Genomic DNA, 27,557 nt, shown 5'->3' on the forward strand with positions numbered 1-27,557 from the left:
TTGGGAGTGACTGGGTGTCCCTGTGGTGGAGCTGGAAGAGATGGCTAGGGAGATGGAAGAACAGGCATCTGTGCTTAGAGGGCTGCCTCATGACTCCAAACTTGGACAAGTGGAAGGAAATGGATGGATGATCAAATAAAGAATCCATAACCATTTATGTCTTTTGTAAGAATTATATTAAAACATCTAGGATAGGGTCCAGGTTCCCTGTGATCCTGTGTACAATAAGCAGTACAGAATATGTATGGATGGAAAGATGGATTGATGGATTGATGGATGGATTGATGGATGGATTGATTGATGGATGGATGGATTGATGCATGGATGGATAAATGGATGCATGGATGGACCCACTCAATATTGCATGCCCTTTTCTTTAGCATAAGAAGCATAAGACGACCTCTTTTTTTAAGACTCCTAGCTATTTCTGAAATTATTTATTCATTTATATGTCTATCTATCCGTTCATTTATTTTTTATTCTTCATTACAGTTGTTTTTGGACCTTTGGACTCATTATAAAAAAAAATTATAAATCTTGAACCTTGTACCATTTGTTAGCTGTAATGGCAGAAACAGACATTAGGTGGCAGTACAGAATCAATCATTTCAGCCCAAGAAGAAGTAGGCGCAATGGGAGAGACACAGTTACCTTGGCGCGTATGTCTTCCTTTTTCTTAGTTATATATAGTGTATGTTTACGTAGTCTTATATGTTTGAAGCTGTCGCTCATGCGCACTTGCACCGAACGCGTAGTTACCTCGTGCACGCTAGCAGCTCTGCGTACTACGCGAAATGTACGCGTTAAGGTCTAAACCGCGCTAAGATAAGAGCGACTTAAAAAAGCTCTCTTACGGTTACATCCGCGAAAAATATAATAATAATGGCAGATAATGTAATGAACAGTGTATTAAAACGTAATCACCGCTTCAGGCCACCAACATCACTATTACTGCACCCCTGAAAAGATTGTAAGGTAAACAAAATGGCGGCACGTCCCCAAGAGCTATCTGATGGCTCTATAGTATACCCAGGACTACTGCCTAGGCCTCAGGGTCAATGCTTACATATAAAATGACATAGCAACACTATAGCAACCAACTGAAATGTCAGAGCAACACCATAGCAACAAATTAAGTGTAATAGCAACACCCCAGCAACCAACTAAAAAAAGCATAGCAACAACCTTGCAACCAACAGAAATGTCCCAGCAACACCCTAGCAACCAACTGGAATATTATAGCAGTACCCTAGGAACCAGCTGAAATATCATAGCAACACCATAGCAACCAACTGAAATGTCCCAGCAACACCCTAGCAACCAACTGGAATATTATAGCAGTACCCTAGGAACCAGCTGAAATATCATAGCAACACCATAGCAACCAACTGAAATGTCCCAGCAACACCCTAGCAACCAACTGGAATATTATAGCAGTACCCTAGGAACCAGCTGAAATATCATAGCAACACCATAGCAACCAACTGGAATGTCCCAGCAACACCCTAGCAACCAACTGGAATATTATAGCAGTACCCTAGGAACCAGCTGAAATTTCATAGCAACACCATAGCAACCAACTGAAATGTCCCAGCAACACACTAGCAACCAAATGAAGTGTAATAGCAACTCTCTTGCAACCAACTGAAAATCATAGCAACAACCTAGCGACCAACTGAGATAGCAACATAGTAGCATCCAACTGAAATGTCATAGCAACATCCTAGCAACCAACTGGAGTATTATAGCAACACCCTAGCAACCGACTGGAATATTAAAGCAGTACCCTAGTAACCAGCTGAAATAGTATAGCAACAAACTAATATAGCAGCATACTAGCAACCAAATAAAAGCAACGAAATAGCACCACCATAGCAACCAAATGAAATGTAAGAGCAACACCCTAACAACCAACTGGAATATTATAGAAGTACCCTAGAAACCAGCTGAAATAACATAGCACCACCTTAGCAACCAACTGAAAAATCATAGCAACAACATAATAACCAACTGAAATGTCCAAGCAAAACCCTAGCAACTAGGGCTGCACGATTTAGGAAAAATGTCATATTGCGATTATTGAGGTCAGTGTTGCGTTTGCGATATAATAAACAAATGGTATCATGAGTCAACTTGCTTGGTTCTCAAGGAAAATGCACACACAGATTACTGGAAATGCTGCAATTTGTATTTCTAAACTCAAACTAGCAACAACAACAAACAAATGCAAAACATTTTCAAATTAAAATATAAAATAATACATTAATGCTGATTAATGAAAAGCCTAAAATCATATATATATTATATTAGTTATACAAGTTATACATGGTATTGCTCACACCATTATTGATGATATTTGGAGCAATATTACATGTAATTGTTAAACTTGATTCCCTATACATTTGCTTTTAAGCCTAATTATTAATTTTGTTTATGATGTGATTGTGACAGGGGAAGAGGTTTCAGGTTGGGGGTAAAGAGTTTTTTCTGTCACCACTTTTGAATAAGAAACAATATCAAGGCTATAAAACTTGTCAAAACTCCGCGAATCACAAAAGTATCAGTGAGAAGTTGAGAACACTCGTTTAAACAGTGCATACACTCGAACTTCTCTGCACATCACATTTTTTACTTTATTGATACTGCTTTTTTAATCGTAATGCAAAGACCGGTCATCGGGACATAAGCTGTCATGTACAATAAAAGCACCTGCGCAGTGACAGGAAATATCATTTAACACAAAAAGCCGCCTAGACGTGGACTTGCACTCAGGACTTTTTTCTTTTTGAGCGGCGTGTGGACGAACTCTTTCTACGCACACACTATTTTATTTCTTGATAACAGACCGCTGCTAACTATAATACACCGTTGCCATGAAAAACAGAGCGTTGCCATGGACACACAGGATTCTAACCGTAGAGACGGAGCACACTATTTTCTTTAGCGGAAGCAATACAATTGTTCAGCAGTGTGTTGCAGCCACAGGCGTATGAGACCTGTAACTTGAGCAACAGCGCGAAGCCGCAAACTCGTTCTGAATATTTTAAAGGCGTAACAGCTGATGAAAAAGCAGAGACAATTGTAGACGAAAATGAAGAGAGATTTTATCTTAGTTTTTATTTTATACAAAACATTTTCGTCTCGTCTTTTTTCGTCAGCAAAAATGCATGTTAATTTAGCCTTAGTCAGCGTTTTTGGACAGCGGTGTCTTGTCATCATCTCGTCTAAATCATAAAAAAAAGGTTGTCGACGAATATATTTCGTCTCGTCTCGTCTGACGAAATTAACACTACACTACTAAACTGAAACTCACTGGTCTTTTTTTTAAATTAAAACATGTCCACCCATGCATTTATTTATTTCATAAAATCGCAGCATTTTGCGTCATATAATCGCAAAGGCTTGATATCGCGATTGCGATATGATTAATCGTGCAGCACCCAACTAGCAACCAACTGGAATATCATGGCAACACCTTAGCAACCAACTGGAATATCATAGTAACACCTTAAACTTTATACGCTTAAAGTTTTAAATTTAAAGACAATGAATATGAATATATTTAATGCCCTCTCTTGACTGATAAGCAAAAGGTCAATAATTTATATAGATTATTGTTTTTTGCAGTTATGCAGTTCATTGTTCTTCAGCAATGCTAATCTCCGCATGTTTTCCATTTCAGCCACCACGGGCATGTGACGTCTACTTGGCTGAATTCAAACACTGTAAAAGTTTAAGCAACCGCTTCCATCACTACTACACATATGGGACGTCCCCTGTCTGCCTGCAGTGGAAAGACGACTTCGAAGCCTGTAGAGAATGGGAGAGGAATTGCAGTCCACATGCCAAGGTTAGTGTCTGTAATAAAGCATCAAATGGTCATTGAAGTGTTGCAGTGTTTCTGAAGTCTTCAAGTCCCTTTTTTCTTTTTAGGAGAGTCTTCAAAAAAGTGAGAGAAATCGAGTATCTGAACAGAAGAACTTTCCTCCATTTTGGGAGATGAGAAAAAAACCACCTGCTGACTGGCATTTACCTCTTAATGAGGCAAAATAAAAGCATCATTAGCATTAGTAAATTTTTTTTTTTTACTTTAATATATAATTTATTAATTTTGTTCGTTCTCCTATCTTTTCTCCTGTTTTCTATGACCCAGTGTATTTCAGTTGGGTATAATGATTTCAACTGTTGATTTGTAGTACATTGATACTCTAAACTGATGTACACTGACTGTACACTGATACTCTAAAGCTGCATACATCTGTGATATTGGGTTCATGGAATTAAATAAAAGAGCTTATTGAAAATGGATGTCAAGTTCTTTGAATTCATTCGAGTCAGTACAGTTTGGAAAAGTAGCTTAAACATCAATAAAATAAGGTACACTTTGAGTCAGAGCTGAATGGGTTACAGTCCTTTACTTAAGAAAGAACAGTATATCAGACGTTTCATCCATTTATGGTTACATTTAATGTGGAATACATGTCCAGACAATTTATTGTTTACCTGTTTTCATTTATGCCGTTGCAGCTAAAAAGTACAGTTTTTCTTTAAAAAAAAAAAAAGAAAAAGGGGTGTGTGTGTGTGTGTGTGTGTGTGTGTGTGTGTGTGTCATGGTAGCGTTTCGACACCCTGTGTGCATGGATTTTGTATTTTCTCTCCCAGAACATGTGTGATTGTGCCCTGTGATGGGATGCCACCATGTCCAGGGGTGCGGTGAGTCCCCTGGGATAGGCTCCAGGCTCCCTGTGAACCTGTGCAGTGGTACAGAGTATTGATGGATGGATGGAAGGTTGGTTTAAGTGGCACATCTGTCATACAAAAACCTGTAAATGAGTTTTATTGAAGTGATATTATACAACAACTTGTATACAACACAGTAAAATATTCTTGCAACATATTTCTTGCTCCAGTACTTCAAAGGGGGAGAGAGAGAGAGAGAGAGAGAGAGAGAGAGAGAGAGAGAGAGAGAGAGAGAGAGAGTTTAATTCTGTTCTGCCATCTGGTGTTCGTTTGTGTAACTACTCCCTGAAAAAAAAAATCAAACAACCCTTGTACATTTATAAGATTCTTAAAGATCCAATCATTACATCATTGTTCCACAACCTTTATTCCAGTTCCAACATGTTAGTCTGTTTATTTACTCATGGCCTTCTCCTTTTCCAAATCACAGAGCATGATGTGACTGCCTTTCCCTCCTAGGCCAAACCCAGCATACACAGGCTCAGTAAAATTGGTGTGAGCCTTATAGATGAGACTCATATCATCAGAGACATTGTAAAACTCCAGAACACCTATTCCGTGATCCAGATACACTCCTATTCTGGTGCAACGCTTGTTGTGTTTAACATTTATGCACTTATTATCATGCCAGAATTCGAAGGAAGTGTAATAACAGCGTAAGCCCCAAGAACAGCTGTTTCTGCCAAAGAGACCACCCCGTTTTTGCTTCCTGTAGATTCCTTTGTAGGAAACAGCGATGCACACCCAGTTGCTGACTCTGAACTCCACCTCCCAGTACTGTGGGGTCCCTTGTAGAAGCTGGTCACAAAGGATCTGTGCTCTGCAGACAAATCTGTCCGGATGGCTACTGTAATCCTGTGCCTGATTCACAGCAGTCACCTCCCTGTTCTCTTTGGACAAGCGGAGAGAAAAGTGTGCAGTGTCAGGGTTCAGAGTGAGCTCAGAAGCATCTAAGATAGGAAGCATTGCAAAGAACCATTGTTAGGACATTGAGTAACAGATGTAGGATGGTATAAATGATTACAACTGCAATGTTAGATAGAGGTGGTATGGTAAACTCACTTTGCAATAAAACATCCCGCATTTTCAACTCAGGCGATTTCAGAATGTCTGCCGTCTGGACTGCTCAAAGAAAGATCAGTCTTGGTAAGTTCCTTGCTGGTTAAACTGATTTAATTTAGATGTTTTTTTTTGTCTTTACTAACCATTTTTACTGATGTTGGAGAAGTGCATATTACAAACTTGGTTCATCTGCTTTATAAGGTCCAAAATCGCTTCAGTGGCGAGCTGAAAAGAGGAGTATGGATGGACAAAGAGGACAGGGGAGGACGGGGATGAAGGAAGTGCAGGAGTGGACAAAATACCCTGTGGACAGAACAGAATCAGACAATATTCATTTACACTTATGGCATTTGGCAGACACCCGTATCCACAGCGACTTACAGTAGAGAAGGGTTTTAAAGTGTCTAACAATAAATACGTCTTGATAGTAGTTCACTATGCCACAGACTAGTGATCAAGAGTTCTATCGGTCTAAAAACACTGTTGGGGCTAAAAAAATCACATACATAACACAAGTATTTTATTTAATTGTTTTATTACTTTAGGTGATGGTATGTCACTTCATGGGAAGTTCTTTTCATCACCTACATGACAGAACAGAGACGAGTTTTGATTCATGCCTTTCCTGAAATTCTGAGATATGGTGGGACCAGTCAAGCAGTTTTTAAGTGTAAAGTTATGTATTTCGAGAACAGGTTGGTCTTTAGATGCCATTGCTGAAGACTACCAGTGATTCAACCTTTCAGGCATATAGGGAAAAAGTAGAGTCTTGATTGATAGCTTTCCTGTTCCCTGAGAGATAGTGGGACCAGTTGAGCAGTTTTTAAATGCTAATTTCAGGAAGAGGTAGTTCTTTAGACATTGTTTGAAGACTGCCAGTGACTCAGCTGTTTGGACAGCCAGGGGAAGTTTGTTCCACAGTCTAGGTGCTAGAGTCTTGATGTATGCCTAACCTGTACTCTGAGAGATTGTGGGACCAGTTTAACAGCATTAGAGTATTGGAGAGCGTGTGTTGCATTGCAGGTGTGAAAAAAGCTTTAAGATTAGTGGGTACTGTTTGTTTTTTAGGCAAGCATCAGTGTTTTAAATCTACTAATTATTTTATCTAAAAGCAGGTGAGCAAGAGCGACCATTGGCGACTAGATGTGGCATGTCCAGTGCAGCGAACAAGATCTGTTGTAAAGAGCAAACACTGTTTCTCCTTTATCTCAGATGATATGATGCATATATACACTGCTAGATTTTATATACATATGCCAATTCTACCTCCAGAATGCTTCATTTTAGAGGCAAGAAAACTGATAGGTTATAAAGTGAAATGCTAGTTGCTCCACCCATGGAGAAATGTTATCACTATGGCAACCAGCAGTTGGAATTCCTGCTGCTGACATCATAGTACAGCGACTAGCGACTTGTGTGAACGTAGCATAACGAAAATTAAGACACTGATGGTATATGACAGACACATCCAATGGGTATTCCCAGACCATATCCCATTTATCCTGAGACATCTATTTGTCTATTTCATCTCATATATCTGCAATTACAATTGCACTAAACATCAAGAAGCAACCTTTTGTTAAAGCTTTTGTGTCATTTGGTTTTATTTAGGCTGCCTACCTGTAGAAAATAGACACCATTATCTGCTTCAGAGAGCTGATCCAGGCGCTGTAGTTCAAAATCTCTCTTCTTCAGATCAGTGATCTCTGATGGTAGTTGCTCCAAAAGTTCCTTGGCATTCTTCACGGCAGCTTCTTCCTGATCCAGGATCAGCTTCTTCACTGTTCCCTGCCTCAACTGTATGGTGTTGGTCAGCTCTGTAAAGCTCTTCTCATTCTCCTCCACTGCCTGCCTTGCTGAAGTCTGTTATAAATATGGAAGCAAAATATGACTCAGAATATGATTCCAAATGCTAATGCAAATTGCTTCATGAATTAATGCACAAATAAAACCTGGAAATCCTCGATTGCTTGTTTTAATGCTTGCATTTCGATCTCTCTGCTTTTAATCCTGTCAGTAATCTCCCTCTGTATCTTCGCAAGCTTTAACTGAAAAGCCAGACAAGTAAAAATATTTAAAAAAGAGATATAGACGTAGTTGACATCATACAGTACCTACACATTATGATATGATTTCAAAAATATTCCTACTTTCACTTCCGCCACTTCATGGTCAATCGAGACGACATCATGAGTTCTGTGTTTATTTGTAATGCACAGGTGACATATGCACTGCTGATCTGTGCGACAGAAAACCTCCATGAGTTTGTCATGCTCGGGACAGACTCGCTCTTCGAGTCTTCCCGTAGCTGCCACCATCTTGTGCCTCTTGGCATTCGTATGCAGAACGTTGTGGATGTCCAAGTGATCTTCACAGTATGAAGCCAAACACTGCAAACAAGTCTTTTCTGCTTTGCGCTTTCTTACCGTGCACGAGCTGCATTCTACATCTGAGGGTGCAATAAAGCTGAGATCTGAAGACATATCCATTTCTTCATCCATACTGGTCGGGAAACAAAAGGAGATAATGGTAGCACCAGTTTGAAACCAGGCTGGAACTTGTAAGTTTTGTTTCTCCTGAAGTGTGCCAAAGAGAAGTCCAAATATTGCTCTGAAAAGGAGGGTGTGGATTTGTAGGGTTGAGGCCTCTGACTCACAGGACTGAAATTTTTTTAACCACATGAGCACCATATTCTTCATTTAGTCGATTGTTTCTACCACATGATTTCCAATCCTTGTATAAGCCAAACAGGGTGAAATTACAAAAATTCAATGAACAGTGTTTCATTAGTGAAATGCAAAAAAATGTTCGCTTATCCAGACTACCTCGGGTCATGGGGAGCCTGTGCCTATCTCAGGCGTCATCGGGCATCGAGGCAGGATACACCCTGGACGGAATGCCAACCCATCACAGGGCACACACACACTCATACTACGGACAATTTTCCAGAGATGCCAACATTGCTGATTGAAAGAAAGGCTTATCTGTCATATAAGTTCTTGGAACCAAATTAGAAATAAATGAAACATTTAGGGGGAAATTCCCATTTGAAAAGAGAACAATTTTCATAAATCAAGCATCATTTTTAGATCATTAGATATGGATGCATAGATGTAGATAATTTTTTTAATACATACTGTAATACACTCCAGTCGAAAAACAAAACACATACTCTTAGAACTTAGTTTGTGTAATAGTAGTTTATTGTGTGTCACTTCGTATAAAATGTATTGTTTTACTGTTTTGGTGGCACAAAAAAATAAATAACAGGATACAGATATAGCATCAAAGTATAAGGATGAAGCTATCACCATTTATCTTCCCCATTACATGACAACTAGTAGAACCATAGTAATATGTATTGAGTAATACTGAAATCTGAAGTGCAACAAGGATATTCTCTTTGAGAAAGAGGTTGATCTTAACTACAACTCTTATAAATCACAGAGTCTAATATGAGATCCTGTCCCTACTAGTCCAAAACCAGCATATACAGGCTCTGTAAACTGTGTCTGGACCTTGGAGATGAGGCTAAAGTTACCTGAGACGTTGTAAAAGGCCAAAATTCCTGCTCCATGATCCAGATAGATTCCTATTCTAGAACAATCTAATGATGTGTCGGTGGGGGGTTTCTGGTACTTATTGCCATGCCAGAATTGGTATATATCCCCATAGCTGCGCAAGGCCCATGAGTCTTTGCATCTGCCAAATAGAGGGGCCTGTTTCCCTTTCCTTTGTATCCTTTTGTACGAGACTGCAATATTAATCCATGACCCTTTTGTACCACACTCAACCTCCCAGTAACGTGGTGAACCACGCAGACCTTCTCTGCATAAGGCCTGCATCCGCCTTTCAAATCTGTCAGGGTGGGAAGGATAGTTCGCTGAAGTTTGTACAGCAGTCAGTTCCTTGTTCAGGTTACTCAGTTGGAGGCTGTTGTGCACTGTATTTGTATCCAGAGTAAGTTTGATAGCATCTGTTGTGGAAGAATGTGAACAGTCAGTTGCTGCTGAATTGGTATGACTTGCTGGAGTAATTTAGTTCAAGATAAGTTTGGCTTATTTGCTAACATTACCGCACCCTATATGTAATAAATGGGGCTTGTTTTCAATTGTTTTCTAATGCCAGATTAGACTAGGATATGCTAGTGGCTTAATCAGCTGCAAGTCAAATTCTAAGTAATGGTAAATATTGCAAATTTACAAAGATTCATGTTTTCAAGAAAAGATGGTGTAGTAGCTTCTAAACAGTGTTAGATAAATTAAAAATGTACCTTTTGACAAGAAAACATGATTTTTCTAGCAGTTATGTGTACTTCTTAATACTTTGCCCATCCTGATAGTTACTATGGTACCATCATAGATATGCGTGGAAGTCTTCACAATATATGCACATGTACTACACACATCTGATTGTTTTGACTTTTTCTATGTGACTTTTGTTCAATCAGTAAGTCATTAAAGGTGACCATCTGTAAAATGCCTGAAGGTTGTACTGTACCTGTCGTTGGTGCATAATTGCTCAGTAACTTAGCAAACTTAGCAAAACTCCCAGATCTGATTAAAGGTTTTCTTTTATACAGAACATTCTTCTTTTTACATTCTGTTTCACTTTGGTTTCAACAACAAAAAAACAAACAGCAAAAGCAACTCACATTTTAAGAGCTCCTGGTAAGTCCGAGGTAATGGTGCAGATACGATGGCAGTGTTTTTTACTGTGGGGAAAAAAATAAGTGTAATTGGATTTTTATGCAACAAATATGCATTTTGGAAACAAAATTCTCTGCAAAAAAAAATAATGATCACAAAGATTACCTCTTTCGGAGATTGTCATAAAGCTCCACTGCCAGATTATGTGCAGTTTTTTGTTAAGATCTGAAACAGCTTCAATGCTCAGGTCAAATGGACAGGATGGATTGACTGAAAGTGTTGGGTTCTGAATGAACTGTAAGAGGTGGTGAACAGAAGAAGCATGCTGGGAAATAAAACATATTTCTTGTGAGACTCACAACATGCTAGTAAAGGAATTTTTGGAATGTTAAATAAATGAATTAAACTATTTAGAAATGAATAGAACTGACAATGAATTATTTGTTTATTATTTAAAATACGGACCCATATAGTGTATTATAGTAATGTCTGAGACTGATGTCTTTAATCCAGCAGAAGTTATTTTAGTTATTTACAGAAATGATTACATGTGTATTTATTTCATTATAATATATTTATTATATATTACATCTTAATATGATATAGTTAAATATTAGTATATAGCATCCAACTATCCATCCATCCATGGAATCAACTGTATCCATCTGTTATCATATTATCATATATCATAATATCATATCATATTAAGATGTAATATATAATAAATATATTATAATGAAATAAATACACATGTAATCATTTCTGTAAATAACTGTCTCTCTCTCACAGAACAACCTCCAAGATCCCAAACAGTCTGGCTTTAAAGCAGCTCACTCTACAGAGACAGCCCTTTTGGATGTCTCTGAGAAGCTACATACTGCTAGATCAGCCAAACTATCATCCGGCCTTATCCTCCTTGACCTTTCAGCAGCGTTTGATACGGTCAACCACAAGACTCTCTTATCCTCCCTCAAGAGTCTTGGGATTTGCGGATCAGCTTGGGAATGGTTTGCCTCCTACCTGGAAGGACGCTCATATCAGGTAACATGGAGGGGAGTGACATCTGCTCCACGCAGACTCTCCACTGGTGTCCCACAGGGCTCAGTACTTGGTCCTCTTCTTTTCTCCCTGTATACTCACTCTCTTGGTGAAGTTATTTCATCACATGGGTTCTCTTACCACTGCTATGCTGATGATACACAACTTATCTTCTCTTTCCCACCCTCAGATGCCACAGCTTCTAACCGGATCTCAGCATGTCTGGCAGAAATTTCATCATGGATGACTGCTCATCAGTTAAAGCTCAATACTAGCAAAACTGAACTGCTGTTCATCCCAGGTGATTCATCCCCAGGTCATGATCTTGCTATATCCTTGCACAACGATCTGATCTCCCCTTCAGCCACAGCTCGCAACCTTGGGGTAACCGTGGACAATCAACTGTCCTTTTCCTCTCATGTTGCAAATGTGACTCGCTCATGTCGGTTTCTTCTCTACAACATTAGAAAGATTCGGCCATTTTTGTCCACACAGACTGCCCAGGTACTTGTTCAGTCTCTTGTCATTTCTAGACTGGATTACTGCAATGCACTGCTGGCAGGTCTACCTATGAATGCAATCCATCCTCTGCAAATGATCCAAAATGCAGCTGCTCGGCTTGTTTTCAACCTGCCAAAGTTCTCACATACCACCCCGCTGCTGCGATCCCTCCACTGGCTTCCGGTAGCTGCACGCATCCGATTCAAAACATTGATGCTGGCCTACAAAGCCAAAAATGGACCAGCTCCCTCTTACCTCAAAGCCCTCATCATTCCTCGCACTGCACCCCGCAACCTCCGATCTACCAGCACTGCTCGACTGGTTCCACCATCTCTCAGGGTAAGAGGCAAGTATACTACAAGACTCTGCTCTGTACTGGCACCAAGGTGGTGGAATGAACTTCCCATAGAGGTCCGGACAGCTGAGTCACTGGCTATTTTCAAGCGGCGGTTGAAGACCTACTTATTCAGGAAGCACTTCAACTAGCACTTCTTTCCTTATCCTTATCCTTATCCTTATCCTTATGGGGGGTGTGGTAGCTCAGTGGTTAAAGTGTTGGGCTACTGATCGGAAGGTCATAGGTTCGAACCCCAGGTCCACCAAGCTGCCACTGCTGGGCCCCTGAGCAAGGCCCTTAACCCTCAATTGCTCAGTTGTAAGTCACTCTGGATAAGGGTGTCTGCTAAATGCCATAAATGTAATGTATTGTATTTGCATTTAAAAGAAAAAAAAAAAAACCCTTTGACACTTTTTTTTTTTCATTGTAACTTTGAACAAATGTTTTAAACTCATGGTATCTTAAGTATGTAACCTAGTGAACCAGCATTAATGTATTCAGTATTAGAGATTTAAGCACTTATGTACGTCGCTCTGGATAAGGGCGTCTGCCAAATGCTGTCAATTTAAATGTAAATGTAAATGTTATCCATATATTCAACAAATCCATCTATTTGTGAAATAACAGTTACAATACACCTATCTATCTGTTGAATAAACACCCATCCATTCATCCATGCACCAAACCATACCCATTCATGCATTCCTCCATTCATCGAATTATCAGCACCCACCCATCCATCCATCCATCCATCCATCCATCCATCCATCTATATATCTATTTGTGGGAAGAAATACATCTATGTATCAATCCATCCATGGAATCAACAACATCCGTACATCTATGGATTAAAATCCATCTATTCATGAATAACAGCGGTATCCGTCTGTCCATTCTGCCTTCTGCCTATGGATTGAACAGCATCCTTTATCTATTCATCTATCCATCTATCCGTCCATCTATCTATCCATCCATCCATCTATCCATCCATCCATCCTTTAATCCATCCACTAATCTCAATCACTCACTGACTCACTTACTGTATGTTTACAGCTACGTCCCTTAAGCTTTAAGATGATTTGATTAGACAGCACATAAATGCAGTTCATAACCGGCATGATAGTCTACCTTTGCAGAATATATCCTTTTGTAAATGTACTAACCTGTAGAAAATATATGTCATTCTCAGCTTGAGAGAGCTGCTCCAGGTGCTGTAGTTCAGCATCTCTGCTCTTCAGATCACTGATCTCCTGCTCCAGTCTTTCTAAAAATGTATTAACTTTCTTCACAGCAGCCTCCTCCTGAGCCAAGATCAGCTCCTTCACTGTACATTGCCTCATCTCAATAGAGCGAATCAGCTCTGTAAAGCTCCTTTCACTGTCCTCCACCGCCATCACTGCTGATGCCTTAAAAAGAAATAGAACACTGTATTCGCACACATATCACAAGAAAGATCAATACTACATAACAAAACCCAATTTTGAGATACGTATACAGTAGATAACTAGACCTTGAATGATTTAATGGCTTGTTTTAAACCTTGCTCCTCTTTTTCCCGGGTCTGAATCCTTTTGACTGTCTGTTTTTGCATTTTACCAAGTTTCATCTGAAAATCAAGAAAAAAAAATGCAATGTAATGAATGCTCTAGCCATTACATGCCATGTATTATGCCATTGTAGAAGAAAACAATAAAAAAAAGCATACCTTCTTCTCAGGCACCTCATCCCCAATTAAGACGACATCATGGTTTTTGTGTTTATTATTAATGCAAAGGTGACATATGCACTGCTGATCTTTGCGGCAGAAAATCTTCATTAATTTGTTGTGCTTGGGACAGATGCTGTCTTTAAGGCTTATTTTAGCTTCCACCAGCCTGTGTCTCTTCCCCATATGCATAATGTTATGCAGATCTAGATGATTTTTACAGAATGAAGCCATACAATCCAAACAGAACTGCTCTGCTTTCTGCTTCCTTTCCGTGCACACATCACACTCCACATCTGAGGCTGCGGTGTAGCTGAGATCGGCAGACTTTGCTGTCTTTTCATCCATGTTAGTAGAAAAAGAAGTTTTTGCAACAGCCAGCCTGGCTAGTTTCGTTTCTCCTGAAGCAGGAATGAACATGTGGTGTGGGTGTGGATTTCGACTTAACCTCTTAACCGCAGTAACAGACAGATCTGGTTTACTCTGTATACTCAATTGTTTCATAGCTTTTTTTCCAACACAATGGGGTTAACATTTCTAGAATCCCAAGTTTAAAGTTGAATCCTGAGCTTGGGTTACTCCACCGGGTTTCCCGTGTTCGCAAAACCCCAGCCATAGTTTGACTGATGCCATTAAATTGCCTCAAAGGGGTGTAGAGAGAATGTGGCATAGTGCCTAGTGTGTACACCACTTCATGACCTCCTTTGTCCTTATTTAGGTTTAGCGGTTTGCTTGTTTGCATAACATCTTTGGGGTTGGGGTATCTCCCTGGGCTTTGGGGGTTTCCTCCTGGTATTATAGTTTCATCTTCTTGTCCAAAGACATTCATGGTAGGCTGACTGCCATCTCTAAATTGTGTGTGTGTGTGTGTGTGTGTGTGTGTGTGTGTGTGTGTGTCTGTGTGTGTATGACTCTGGGTTGTGATCGACTGGGTCCCCATCCAGGGTGTCCCCTTCCTTGTGCCTCAAGTCTAGGCTGGCAGAGAAAATGGTTGAATGAAAAGAAGGATGGTGAATGGAGGGAAACAGCTATACTGTTCTCTCAAGACTGTGTCCGAATACACAGCATAATACATACTAAGCAATTTGCCTGAATATCAACGACACAGTGGTATAACCAAGCAATAAATTTTGTCCAACATGGTATATATGACTCCCAGTTGCTCAGTATTACACTAACAAACACTGGTTTTGATGACTCCCATGTTTAGCATTGAATTTCTTTTTTATACAGACAGTTTTTAATCTACTCTTTAAAGTGTAAAATATTTATAGAACAGTTCAGAAAAAAATTAATCTTTTTGTTTGTTTTTTCCTCACATAAAAGCTTCTTTAAAGTAAATAGTGATATTAAACCTATTTAACCCAGTAATCAACCACAAAAAGTTTATCCTAACAGAGGGACAACACATCTCACACTAAAATCCAACAGTGTTCTGTCTCATTTTATATCAGACTTGTGGATATAAAATAATTAATTTCTTTTTACTGACTGAAAATGTCTAATAAATCAATCAATTACAGTGTACTGTTAAAAGGGTTACCTGAGTGTTAGTGGACATCAGACGAAAAGACAAAACATAGCAGAAAAACAAATATAAGGGCTTGTGTCATGAGCAGGTGCCCATAAGTCAGCAATGCTAACGTGTAACTTTGCTAATTCTGTAGAACAATCTAATCATTTAATTTTAGCTATGTTCACTAAATGTTCACTCTGGTTAAAGAATAAACTAAGGTTCCATGTAGCCTGCTAATTAGCCAGCTAATCCTTGCTAGCTAAAATATTGTCAACCTTTGCTAGGGTGTAGAGAGCAAAACTTTATCTCCTGGTCTTTTCTAATCGCTTTGATTGTTAAATCTTTGTACTTAATATATTTTGTGGTCTAGCCTGTCAGAAAGGTTTAGCATGAAGTGAACAATGCTAGCACACTAGCCATAGCCCACAGTGAAAAATTACAGACACAGATATGTGTCTTTGAAGCACTCATTTTTGTGTGAGATGTTGTGTGAGAAAAAAGAAAATATTTAGAGAAACTTAACAACACTTCTCTTTAATCACTAGTTGTTTACCTAGCATGAGTTCTCAGCAACTTTAGCACTGGATAGCATTTACTTTTCTGCCAGAAAATGCAGACTCTTTCTTTATACATTCATCACTCCATCTGATAGACTGTATTTTCTTCCAGTCTCAGTGGATTTGGGATTGTTTTATTTATTTTGTTTTGTTTTCTTGAGATTTAGTTCAAAATATGAAACTTTATTGTATTTTATTATTGTAAATGCCAACCTAAAGCACTAAACTGGTTGTCCTGTAATAAGGAATGACAATCTAGGTCCACACCCTTTAAGTATCCTGTTTGTGTGGACCAGGTTGTAAAGAGGAAGTCATACACTGTGAGGCATCTGACTCATCTGACTCACTCCATCGTGTCTCAGTGTGCATCAACGTGATGTTTGCCTGCAGCAGATCATTTCATGGTCTGAGAATTTTACTGAGAATTTTAATGAGCACTACTGATTACAGCATAAAGCATATACAATTTAATTCTACTTATTTGTCAGCAAGCAGATCAAAAGAAACAAATGAAAAACAAACATAAGCACATGACCTACAGTACTCAAATGTGTAAAGAGTAACCAACAAATTTTAGTATTTTCATGACCTAAAGCATTTACAAAAATAGAAAGGGAATAAAATTTATCCTTGTGGGACACCTTTATTTCCTTAAAGTGAGGCTAAGGTGTACTTTTAACTGATCATTTATACTAAAAATTTAAAATTAGTCATAATTCTAGTCTAGAAATATGACAATTATTCAATTTAAAAGGTTCTATACTCCTTAATGGTTGGAGAGCCATAGCTGACTTCCAGATACTGTCTATATTTTATTAGGTGCAAGATACATTTAAAACCAGTGTATGAGTCAGATGAGTCAGATGCCTGACAGTTTATGACTTCCTCTTTAACAAATTATTAAAAAAATAAGACTTGGTAACAGTACATGAATAATCCCGCACTTACACCTGCATTAACATCAGATGCCTCACAGTGTATGACTTCCTTGTTAACACATTATTAAATAAATAAGACTTGGTAACAGTACATGAATAATCCCGCACTTACACCTGCATTAACACTAAATGATACTAATAATGTGAAGAGGGAAAAATACAACAATTTTTAAATTATTTATGCTTTATTTAGCTAGTAAATACCGAATATATCACTGATTCTCAGATGCCTCACAGTGTATGACTTCCTCTTTACAACCTTGTCCACACCCATTAAGTATCCTTTGTGTACACCAGGTTGTAAAGAGAAAGTCATACACTATGAGGCATCTGACTCATCATAAAAAGAGATTTTAAAAAATAAAATCTTAAAGAGAAATCATTGGCAGAGAAAGACCTTTTTGTACAAAAAAATGGTACTGTCTATATGTACTGTAAGTGTCATGGACACCATGCGTAATTCCTTCTCAGACAAACAGAGGGCATTCTTTATCATGTTTTGGTGTAGAAAAGGGAAAGGGAATAAAATTGATCCTTGTGGGACACATTTATTTACTTAAAGTAAGGCTAAGTTTTTTTTAAGCTTTTAACTGATATGCGTCAGATGAGTCAGATGCCTCACAGTGTATGGCTTCCACTTTACAACCTGGTCCATACATTTATTCATTTGGCAGACCCTATTAACATTTAAAACCTGTGTACTACAACATTTTTTTAGATTTTATTTTATGACATTTTTCTCTGCTAATGATTTCTCTTTAGGATTTTTTAAATTTCTTTTTAGGATTTATTGCTAATCTGCTACAGACATCAAAGAAAGACATCAAATCAAAAGAAGGAACTGATGAAGCAGGTAATGGTCTGGAGATTTTTTCTAAATGTCATAGATGTTCAGATGCTGTAGATTTTTGTATGTTCTTTGTTACTGTGTCAGTAGTAACAAATTTCAATAGTGTCTAGATCATAGGTCACTAACAGGCGGACCGCGGTCCGGGTCCGGACCCAGAAGCTGTCCAATACGGACCCGGACCTAGAGCCAAAACAAAAGGTTATGATTTAAAACTTAACGGGGCGCTTCTATTGTAACCGGAGCAGCTTTTGCAAACTTTATGGTAGTGGTAGTGGAAACGCACAGACCAATTGCATGCGAGTTAAGTCATCCCACGTGATACCACTCAGTCAATCATGTCTGTGCATTACTGAAGTAAACACTGTGACTCAACAGTACAAAGGGAGGGAAACAGACGAGTGAGACGGATTAAGGGAGAGAAACAGACGAGTGAGACGGAGAAAGGGAGAAGAAAGAACAAATGACGCTCTCCAAAAAAAAAAAAAAAAAAAAGTGTACAGCGAAAACATTTACTCCAGAATGGACAGACTCATTTCTGTTCACACTTCCCACTGGAGCACTAAACCAGTGTGTCTCATATGTTCAGAAATCGTGGCACTTATTAAAAGTGGTAAACAAGTAATTGTGAGCATTTCCCACCTTCTGGCAGGTGCTGGACAAAAGAAACTGCTAAAGTGAAGAAGACCCAGTAGGGTCGAAACGTTGCTTGCTTTTTAATAAACCAACAAATATGAGAGTACAGAGAGAACAGTGTTGCGGACATTACATTTTTTTTTTTTTTTTTACATTTTTGTCACTTATTAAAAGTGGTGATGTGAAACGCCATTATGAGACAAAACATAAAGGTTTTGAACAATCATTTCCACTCAAATCTGAAGACAGCTTTTCCAGGTCTGAGGGAAGTAGCCCTCTACATCCTGACCATGTTTGGCTCTACATACAACTGCAAGGCAGCTTTCTCTACAATGAACATAATCCAAACTAAATATTTTTGCAGGGTCACTAATGAGCACCTCCACATGTGTATGAGAGCGGCCCTGACTCCATTCAAGCCCGGTTTTAACCCTAACCCAAGCCAAGCTAAAGCTCAGTTCTCTCACTGAGATATAAAAGGGAAAGTTAAGCACTTTATTTAAACATGCACAATTTTCACATTTTATTTATTTTCTCTTATTTTGAAATGTAGCCCTACTTTTATTTATTTAATGAGAGAACATTATACATATATACAATCATACATATGTTCAGTTCTATGTTACGTGACAATAAATATTGTCAAAAGGTTTTTGAATTGTACTGAATTTATTTGATTTGACTGTCAGGTATTGATTGCTTGCAGATGTTGATACAACTACTAGGCTACTTAAATATATATCACACTAACTAGTTAGACATTATGATCTTCCGGACCTTTGCTTCAAGAAATTTTCTCTTACTGAACCTCTTTAAATTTTAGTTGAATAAAACTGGTCTAGATCATAAGTATGTCTGGGTGCAACACAAGCAGGACTACAAGACATTCTATTGTTTGGAGAAAATGCTGGAAATGCTGTGGTTGAGACTGATGATCGGAAATTTTAAAAAAGAAAAGAGAAGAAGAAGAAGAAGAAGAAGAAGAGGAGGAGGAAAAACATATGTGTATGTGGTATATTTCCAAATTCAGCACTAACTGTATAACACATTTATTAATATACATCATGCTAAGGAATTAATTCTGAGACTAGAGCCAAAGTGAATGTTTTGGTTAGTTTAGTTAGATTTCTAACTAAATAACGATATATATATTGTATATGATGTATAATTGTATTTTATAGACTATAATTTATTTGTGTTGTTCATGAACGTTTTGCACTTTGCATAATGTGTCAGTAGAGGGAAGTGTATGTGGTGGGAGTTCTATTCAATTAATCGGAGATAATAGTGAACTTTTCTAAGTTGCAGAGAAGAACACAGCAGAGTCCTGTGTAATATCAAACTTTTTTATTCAATACACTTGCAAGTGTGAAGTCAGTCTGTCCCGACCTAAGTCTGAACAGAGTGAGTTAGTTGGATGTTGAGGTATTGGACTATTTATACATTGAGATAGACAAAAGGTTCGTGTGTGTGTGTGTGTGTGTGTGTGTGTGTGTGTGTGTGTGTGTGTGTGTGTGTGTGTGTGTGTAGTGTAGTGTAATCCACTGTGCTTGACATCCTCTAATCTTGTCTTTGCACAAGCAGTTGACATCCTCAAATCTTGTCATTAGTCTCCGTTATTTAGACACGCCTGCAACCTGCAATGTTCTTGTTTCTTCTACTTAATGTGCAACTGGAAACAGTTCAGTTCCCCTTTGATATCTTTGCTGTTCCTATTTTCGGGTGTGTAAGTGTATTAATACAGAATGTTCAATGTTCATTTTTGTTATTCACAATATTTTCTATTACATGTATTAACTAATTATTAAATAAATAAGACTTGGTAACAGTACATGAAAAATCCCACACTTACACGTGCATTAACAGTAATTAATACTAATAATGTTGATGTTTAAGTTAGAAAACAATTAATGAATTCATGCATTAATAAACACCTTATGTACATGTTTAAAAGTTAAGGTATTCATAAATCATGTAGTAGTATACTAGTTTTAAATGTTAATAGGGTCTGCCAAATGAATAAATGTTACTCATTCATATATATATATATTAATGAGTAACATTATTAATATTATATATTAATTTCACTCTTGTGTGGAAAGGAGCAGTGCCCCTGGGTTCTAGTGCCCCAGTGTTTCACCAATTATGTACTAGAACTACAGTGGGATTTGAAGAGAAATTAAAGAAGAATGACACAGAATGTGTCGAGATGAAATTCTCCTTCTATATACAGTGGTGCCTCGAGATACGAGTTTAATTCGTTCCAGAACCGAGCTCGTAAGTCAATCGGCTCGTATCTCAAACGAATTTCTCCCATTTAAAATAACTGAATTCGATTTAATCCGTTCCGGACCTATGAAAAATCCCCAAACCATTGTAAATTATGAATAAAGATATGTTTTTAAATAACAAATAAACATGTATAATTAACAAATACATAACAAAATATGAATTAAAGAAATAGAAGAGTTATTTAGCATAATAGTCTTACCTTGGAGACAGACGAGTGCGGCTAATGAAGGTGAACGGCGAGGAGGAGGAGGGAGGAAGGGATGCAGGCACTCTAGACACGTACGTAAACGGTGCTTTTTTAGAACTTAAAACTATTTTCATAACTTTAAAACTAAAATCACACTTTCCTTATTTCAAATGAAAGAAAAAACTTAAAACAATGCACTTAACTTTAAACTTAAACTAAGCTTAACATTTACGTAAATTTAATCATCACTTGTTTTTGCCTTCTTGGCTGCACTTTTCTTTCTTTTGCGAGTGAGCGAGAGATGCTCTCGGATGATGCTCGACCCTGCGCGCCAACTAGCGGGACGCTCCGGAAACACGGCTCGTATCTCGGATTTGGGCTCGTATCTTGAACGAAAATATGGCCCGAGCTCCGTCTCATATCTCGAAAAACTCGTATGTTAGGCTGCTCGTATCTCGAGGTACCACTGTACATGCGACAAAAGTATTCACAGTGATGTTTGTATACACAGCTGCATATTGCTAATTATATCAATCAACTTTATCCCTATGTGTTAAACAACATTAACATGAATGAATAATTATGTGCTAACACATTTGAATATTGTGCTATCTGTTTTTCTATATGGATTTAACCACACAACACTTTGACTTTTTATTATTTATTTATTTCATTATTTAAAGAGTTTTCCTGCCTGAGAATCGAACCCAGGTCACTGCGGTTAAAGGTCAGGCTGCTGACACTGATTTAATATTTTACACAGTAGAAGTGCATTCTTAATGACCTTGATTTTTCTTGTTGATTTTTGAAGAAAGTGTTTTACACTGTGAAAAACTGTAGTCATCAACTGCTCTTCTGTCGGTTTCTGATAGCTCTGATTTTGTTTTTTAATGGATACTAATTTGGGATAATCTTCAGGACTTGGATTCGTTTCGGATCATACACACAGTCCTCCTCTAAACCACTGGCCACCATTCCACAGTTGGGAGGCACCCAGGCTGTGTCATAACCATGCTGATGCCATGTTGTCTGCAAGGGATGGCCCTGATAATTGATCTTCTTCACCTTTCCCACTAGTACTTTCACCTTGAGGACCGCTAGTTTCTGGTGTTTGCCATTATGTGGATATTTAGAGGCTTTATCAAAACTGCGGCTTACATAGACCCCAGGACTGAGCATGCCATCTAAAGAGCGGATGAAGCCTCCAGCATTCCACTGGAATGGCCTGGATGACAACAACGGCTGACAGCCATCGACTCATCTTTGGTTTGCTGAAGATCTTCCTCCAGCTCATTATGATATTCTTCTAATTCTCTATTTTGAAAAACAAAAAAACAAAGATTAATTGAAACATATAATTTAGGTCCCAGTATATTATTCAGAATTTATAATAACACATTATTTTATATTTTATATATTTTAATAGGTTATTCAGTCATCACATGAGGACAGGTTATAAATATTGCTATTCAAAGAGTTAATTAGAGATTTGTCACCAAAACACTTACCCAGAATAGCCAAGATGAAAGTCATCCTCCACCTCACCATCCATCTTCTCACCAGATTCCAGCATTTATTCTATCTTCTCAAGAGCCTCTGAATCTGTGAAATGAATATGTTTAGTTTGGGAATGGGGTTTGAAATGATCGTTTAGGGAATAAACTTTTGACCAGAATAATTGGTGCCAATTGATTTTACTTTATACAAAGTACTCCATTTTTATTAAGTACCACCATGATTTAGAAGATATTTACATGTTTCCCATATGACAAAATAATAACAAATTACCTCACTTATCCTGTTTACAAGTTTACACCCCCTTGGCTCTTACAACAACTTGTTTGCTACAACTTGAGTCACATAACAACTGCTGGATAGTAGTGAAATATGCAAAAGAAGATTTTTCTAAAGAACTATGGGCAGTTTAACTGTTCAAAACAACACCTGTTGATCATCCAGGTAACATGATACAGTATAAAGAATCTTGAGTGGGCTTTGCTAAAAATCATATGGGGATTTTGGCAAATAAAAATTGCACAAGTTGTTACAACATTACGTTTCAAGACTTGCTAAAAAAATATGTTTAAGTTTAAACATGCTGGTGTATCCTGGATTGAAACATATACTGAGGTTTATTTAATGCATACTGTAGTATATTAGCAATAAACTTATTTGCATTGACATATTAAAATGGTTAAGTCCACGATTAAAAATTAAGGCTTAATGCATTTGCAGAGAGAGAGAGAGAGAGAGGAGAAATTATATACTGTAAATGTCTAAAGAGAATCTAAGCTTACCTATGCCAGCTGTCGTATACCATGCGGCTGCTTCTCGTATATCATGTGGCTACTACTTATAACTATATACTATTCTTATATCATGTGGTTATATACTTATATTGCCTTTAGTCTTGGCAAATTTGTAACCTGTATCTATCGCGGAAAAAGGTTCAGTTTCTAAAGAACGCAACATGTTTGGTGAAGCTTTTCCCTTGTGTGAGGAAATGGAAGATTTGCTGTCTAATTCAACATCTGCCTAATGTTTCTATGCCTTCTCAGTATTCTGACAGTATCATTTGAGTATTAAAACAAGAAAAAAAAAGCCAAAATGAACACATGAAGCTCTAGCAGTGTTTCGCTAGGACACATGAAGCTCTAGCAGTGTTTCTCCAGACGATGTAAAGCTCTAGTAGTGTTTCTCTAGACCATGTAAAGCTCGAGTAGTGTTTCTCTAGACAATGTGAAGTTCTAGTAGTTTTTCTCTAGAACACATGAAGGTCTTGTACTGTTTCTCTAGGACATGTGAAGCTCTTGTGTTTCCCTAGACCACGTGATGCTCTAGAAGAGTTTGTCTAGACAATATGAAGCTAGTAGTTTTTCTCTAGGACATGTGAATCTCTAATAGTGTTTCTCTAGGCCATGTGAAGCTCTAGTACTTTTTCTCTAGGACATGTGAATCTCTAATAGTGTTTCTCTAGGCCATGTGAAGCTCTAGTAGTGTTTCTCTAGACCGGGTGAAGCTCTAATAGAGTTTCTCTAGGACATGTGAAGCTCTAGTACTTTTTCTCTAGGACATGTGAAGCTCTAGTAGTGCTTCTCTAGGACATGTGAAGCTCTAGTAGTGTTTCTTTAGAACATGTGAAGCTCTAAAAGTGTTTCTCTAGGACATGTGAAGCTCTTAGTAATATTTCTCTAGGATAAAAGCATTGATCTCAGAAACAAAGGTTACATGTTATTTACTTACAGTACCAACCACACTGCAAGACTTATACAGGACACTGTTGTGCTGTGCTTTGGTTAAATGTCACCAGAAAAGTACACAGGCCTGCTGATGTGTCCTAAAGATTAGATGCATACAACTGCGTCCCTTCATAGCAGCTAGCAAGCAAGCTCGACAACATTCTGTTGCAGCTCATTTTACTGGTTTTGGCCACAGCACAGTATATTGCATTGTATTTTAATATCATCTTACATTGCAAAGTAGACACAGTGTCACTCAGCTCTTATCAGCTTGTGCAATTGCATGCATGGGGCAACTTTCTCACTGTGCATTAAGCAATAATTCTTAAGCAATAATTCCTAGTCTTTATTGAGATCATCATTCATTATAATGGCAAAGTTTTCTTAGACACTTAAACAATAAAGTTTATTTTTCGGCAGTATTTTCTTCCAACTTTGTGTTATTTCACTTTAAATGTTGTGTTCATATCGCAGATATATGGTATCCATAGTTCATCTGTGTATGAACTATGGACTCTTTTATCTTTTTTCCTATGAATGCATCTCTGATTATTCAGTACTCTAGAAATTCTAAAACGTTATAAGACACCAAAAAAAAAAAAAAAAAAAACAGCAACAAAGAAGTAGAGTAGGTTTGAATGGCTATGCATGTAAACAATGAATTAATTACATAATATTTGGCAACCCAGTTTTTTGACTACTTTTTTGACTTTAGTTTTTTGACTACAAAATTTATAAACCAAGAAAATCTAATTACAAAAAAAGTCTATATATGGTTATATCCCTAAAAAGGGAGCTTGAATCCTGAGTAATTGATACTTGATAAGTGATTTAAGATTAACCAATAAAACAATTTACATTACCCTTCATCTAAGTTGTGTCAAGTTAGGAACACAGCTGGCTTTGAGAAGAGGCTCATGTGAACTGTCTTAATAAAGAAAATGGAGAAATAAATCATTAACAGTCTGTTGACAGAAACTAAATATATATAGAGAGAGACAGAGAGATGGGACACAGAAGAAGAGGCACAGAGAGCAAACAGTGGGGTGGTATTTAATTTCTTCACAGATTAATGCAGCAAAAAGGCAGGAAAAGGAGAAAAAGTAAATAGTTCCTTCCTTTAAGGGGCGTTTGGGCAGAAGTCCAGGCTCCAAACCTAGGCAGCAGGAGGGGGACGGCAGTGTAAAGGTGAAACAGTCCTCTCCAGGAGCATAGTGTAGTGTAGGCTCAGCTGGCAATTTGAAGTCCTGGATCAGCTGGATGTGTCTGTAAAAGTGTATCAAAGAGACAACAAGCATTAGTCCCATTAGGCACGCCCCCTTTTTTCTTCTGGAGGGTGAATGCTCCAGCTGCGCTCCTGATTGGCCCGTGATTTTCAAAGTTTCAGTTTCAGGTTCAATGACAAATCAGATTTTTCTTCAAAACTATTTATTGCATTGTTTGTGTTGTTTACAGTATGTATGTTTACATCAACATACAATAAATTATAAACATGACTGTTATTGTGAAAAATATATATAAAATAAGTAGTGTTTTGTAACAAAATCATTAAATAAATAATCAATTTACAGTAATTGCTCTATGTATAAAAACAACAAAACGGCTTTGGTGTGTTAGTTGCAGTGCACTATGCAACAAGCTATTGTAAACAAGCTAACATTAACTAGATAACTAATATTTTAATCGCTAATATAGCATATTCATGGAAAACTACATCGGTAATCAGCATTTTTGCCACAACTCATTTATGAATGAATCTGCATCAACTATATTAAAGAGAATCGCTTTATTTAAAGTGAATAAAATACCCTACTTAATGGAGTTCAACATTAACTGAGGCGCAGCCACACACCTGACTCGTGTGTGCAGAGTAGGTGAGATGAACTGGGAAAGCAGGCAGTGGGTCAAACCACTGTGGGGAAGGGGAGGGGGAACTCAACTGTTTCTAAATGCATTTTTTGCGTTTTTTTTTTTCTACTTACACAATTATTTAGGTATACATACATATATTTTTCACAATAGAGAGTGCGATATTTTTTAAATAATTTTTTCAGAGGGCGTAGCGCCTCGAGTGGCCATCGGCTCCCAGCTCGGTGTAGGATCTGGAACAAGAAATCTTGTAAAGAGAGAAACCACCTAGTTACCCTGGCGTTGGTGTCCTTCGCCTTGGCCATCCAGAGCAGAGGTGCATGGTCCATCACAAGGGTGAAGTGTCACCCTGCAGGGTAGTAGTATAGGTCCTCAATGGCCCACTTGACCGCCAGGGCTTCTCTTTTACTGCGGCATAGTTTTTCTCTGCGGGGGTCATCTTCCAGGAGATAAAGAGGACCGGGTGCTCTTCCCCTTCTAACTCCTGCGAAAGGACGGCTCCTAGCCCCATTTAGGACGCAGCCGTCTGTAGCGTGAAGGGGCGATCGAAATCCGAATTCTGCAGTACTGGCTGAGTGTTGAGGGCCTCCTTGAGCTGGCAGAATGCCCATTCTTTGCCGTCAGTCCAGTGCACACGGTCTGGCTGACCTTTCTTTGTTAGATCTGAAAGGGGGCAGCTAAAGAGGAGAAGTTAGGCACAAAGCGTCTGTTATAGCCCGCCAATCCAGGCAGGTACCTGTTTCTTTGAAGTGGGTCTGGGTATTCTCTCACGGCTTGGACTTTTTTCTCCTGGGGCTTTAGCAGCCCTTGATCTCATGGTGCACCAGTGCTGTACGTCCTCTACGGGACAAGGAGACATCCACAAACTGGTCCAGGAGCTCTGTGAGGTTGTGCTGCTGGGCTGGTGTGAGATCATCTCCCGTCCTTACTAGTTCATGCTCTTGGGGATCTGTATGCTTCCTGGGTGGGCCAATTGTACGTCCTTTGCAGTGCACGCTGGGCTTCTTCTAGGTGTTCCTTCATGATGGGCCCGAAGCACGAACTGTAACTGTAGCCTATTTATTAAAGATGCAGGACAACCACCTAGTAATGCATTACAATAGTCCAGTCTAGAGGTCATGAATGCATGAACTAGCTTCTCAGCATCAAATAAAGAGAGGATGTTTCTTAGCTTTGCAATATTTCTAAGGTGGAAGAAGGCTGTTTTTGTGGTATGGGCAATATGATTTTCAAAAGATAAGTTGCTGTCTAATACAACACCCAGGTCTTTCAGTGTTGAGCTACTAGTAACAGTACATCCCTCTAAATGGAAGTTAACTTGTGAGAGTTTCTGTGTACTGGTTTTTGGACCTATACGTAGTATTTCTGTCTTATCAGTGTTTAATAACAAAAAGTTACAGCTCATCCAATCTTTTATCTCTCTAAGGCACTGAGTTAATTTGGA

General features: G+C 38.3%; 2 protein-coding genes and 1 long non-coding RNA gene across 6 annotated transcripts; 1 reads left to right on the forward strand and 2 right to left on the reverse strand.

Moving 5' to 3' along the window:
• Window positions 1-534: 534 nt before the first annotated feature.
• On the forward strand, window positions 535-4,308 carry c1h22orf39 (chromosome 1 C22orf39 homolog). Its single transcript, XM_027148514.2, has 3 exons — window positions 535-659; window positions 3,683-3,850; window positions 3,934-4,308. Exons 1-3 carry the CDS (start codon window positions 633-635, stop codon window positions 4,051-4,053), a joined length of 315 nt encoding a protein of 104 aa, XP_027004315.1. The 5' UTR covers window positions 535-632; the 3' UTR covers window positions 4,054-4,308.
• Window positions 4,309-4,452: 144 nt separating this feature from the next.
• Window positions 4,453-21,134, reverse strand: LOC113644087 (tripartite motif-containing protein 16). Of its 4 annotated transcripts, XM_027148632.2 has the most exons (9): window positions 21,018-21,134; window positions 14,033-15,007; window positions 13,838-13,933; window positions 13,491-13,733; window positions 7,755-7,850; window positions 7,423-7,665; window positions 5,946-6,105; window positions 5,803-5,862; window positions 4,464-5,690 (listed from the first exon to the last, which is right to left on the reverse strand). In XM_027148632.2, exons 2-9 carry the CDS (start codon window positions 14,534-14,536, stop codon window positions 5,134-5,136), a joined length of 1,959 nt encoding a protein of 652 aa, XP_027004433.1. In that variant the 5' UTR covers window positions 14,537-15,007; window positions 21,018-21,134; the 3' UTR covers window positions 4,464-5,133. The 4 variants fall into 4 exon arrangements, with proteins under 4 accessions (XP_027004435.1, XP_027004433.1, XP_027004438.1 ...); XM_027148637.2 differs by lacking the exons at window positions 4,464-5,690; window positions 5,803-5,862; window positions 5,946-6,105; window positions 7,423-7,665; window positions 7,755-7,850 and adding exons at window positions 8,984-9,778; window positions 10,457-10,516; window positions 10,617-10,746; XM_027148636.2 differs by lacking the exons at window positions 4,464-5,690; window positions 5,803-5,862; window positions 5,946-6,105; window positions 7,423-7,665; window positions 7,755-7,850 and adding exons at window positions 8,984-9,778; window positions 10,457-10,516; window positions 10,617-10,776.
• Window positions 21,135-22,179: 1,045 nt separating this feature from the next.
• Window positions 22,180-25,524, reverse strand: LOC125146322. The gene is made up of 3 exons (XR_007144774.1): window positions 25,108-25,524; window positions 22,514-22,607; window positions 22,180-22,319 (listed from the first exon to the last, which is right to left on the reverse strand). It is a non-coding gene; the product is annotated as an uncharacterized LOC125146322 (long non-coding RNA).
• Window positions 25,525-27,557: the final 2,033 nt, after the last annotated feature.

Source organism: Tachysurus fulvidraco, chromosome 1 (genome assembly GCF_022655615.1).
Source record: "Tachysurus fulvidraco isolate hzauxx_2018 chromosome 1, HZAU_PFXX_2.0, whole genome shotgun sequence".
Lineage (NCBI taxonomy): Eukaryota > Metazoa > Chordata > Actinopteri > Siluriformes > Bagridae > Tachysurus > Tachysurus fulvidraco.

Coding starts and splice junctions, on each gene's coding strand:
- LOC113644087 (XM_027148632.2), bottom strand. CDS start 14,536: ATGAAACAATTGAGTATACAGAGTAAACCAGATCTGTCTGTTACTGCG. Junction 7,851..13,490: donor ATGACATATATTTTCTACAG/GTTAGTACATTT, acceptor CTGGCTTTTCAG/TTAAAGCTTGCGAAGATACA. Junction 7,666..7,754: donor AAGCAATCGAGGATTTCCAG/GTTTTATTTGTG, acceptor TATTTATAACAG/ACTTCAGCAAGGCAGGCAGT.
- c1h22orf39 (XM_027148514.2), top strand. CDS start 633: ATGGGAGAGACACAGTTACCTTGGCGC. Junction 660..3,682: donor AGACACAGTTACCTTGGCGC/GTATGTCTTCCT, acceptor TTTCCATTTCAG/CCACCACGGGCATGTGACGT. Junction 3,851..3,933: donor ATTGCAGTCCACATGCCAAG/GTTAGTGTCTGT, acceptor TTTTCTTTTTAG/GAGAGTCTTCAAAAAAGTGA.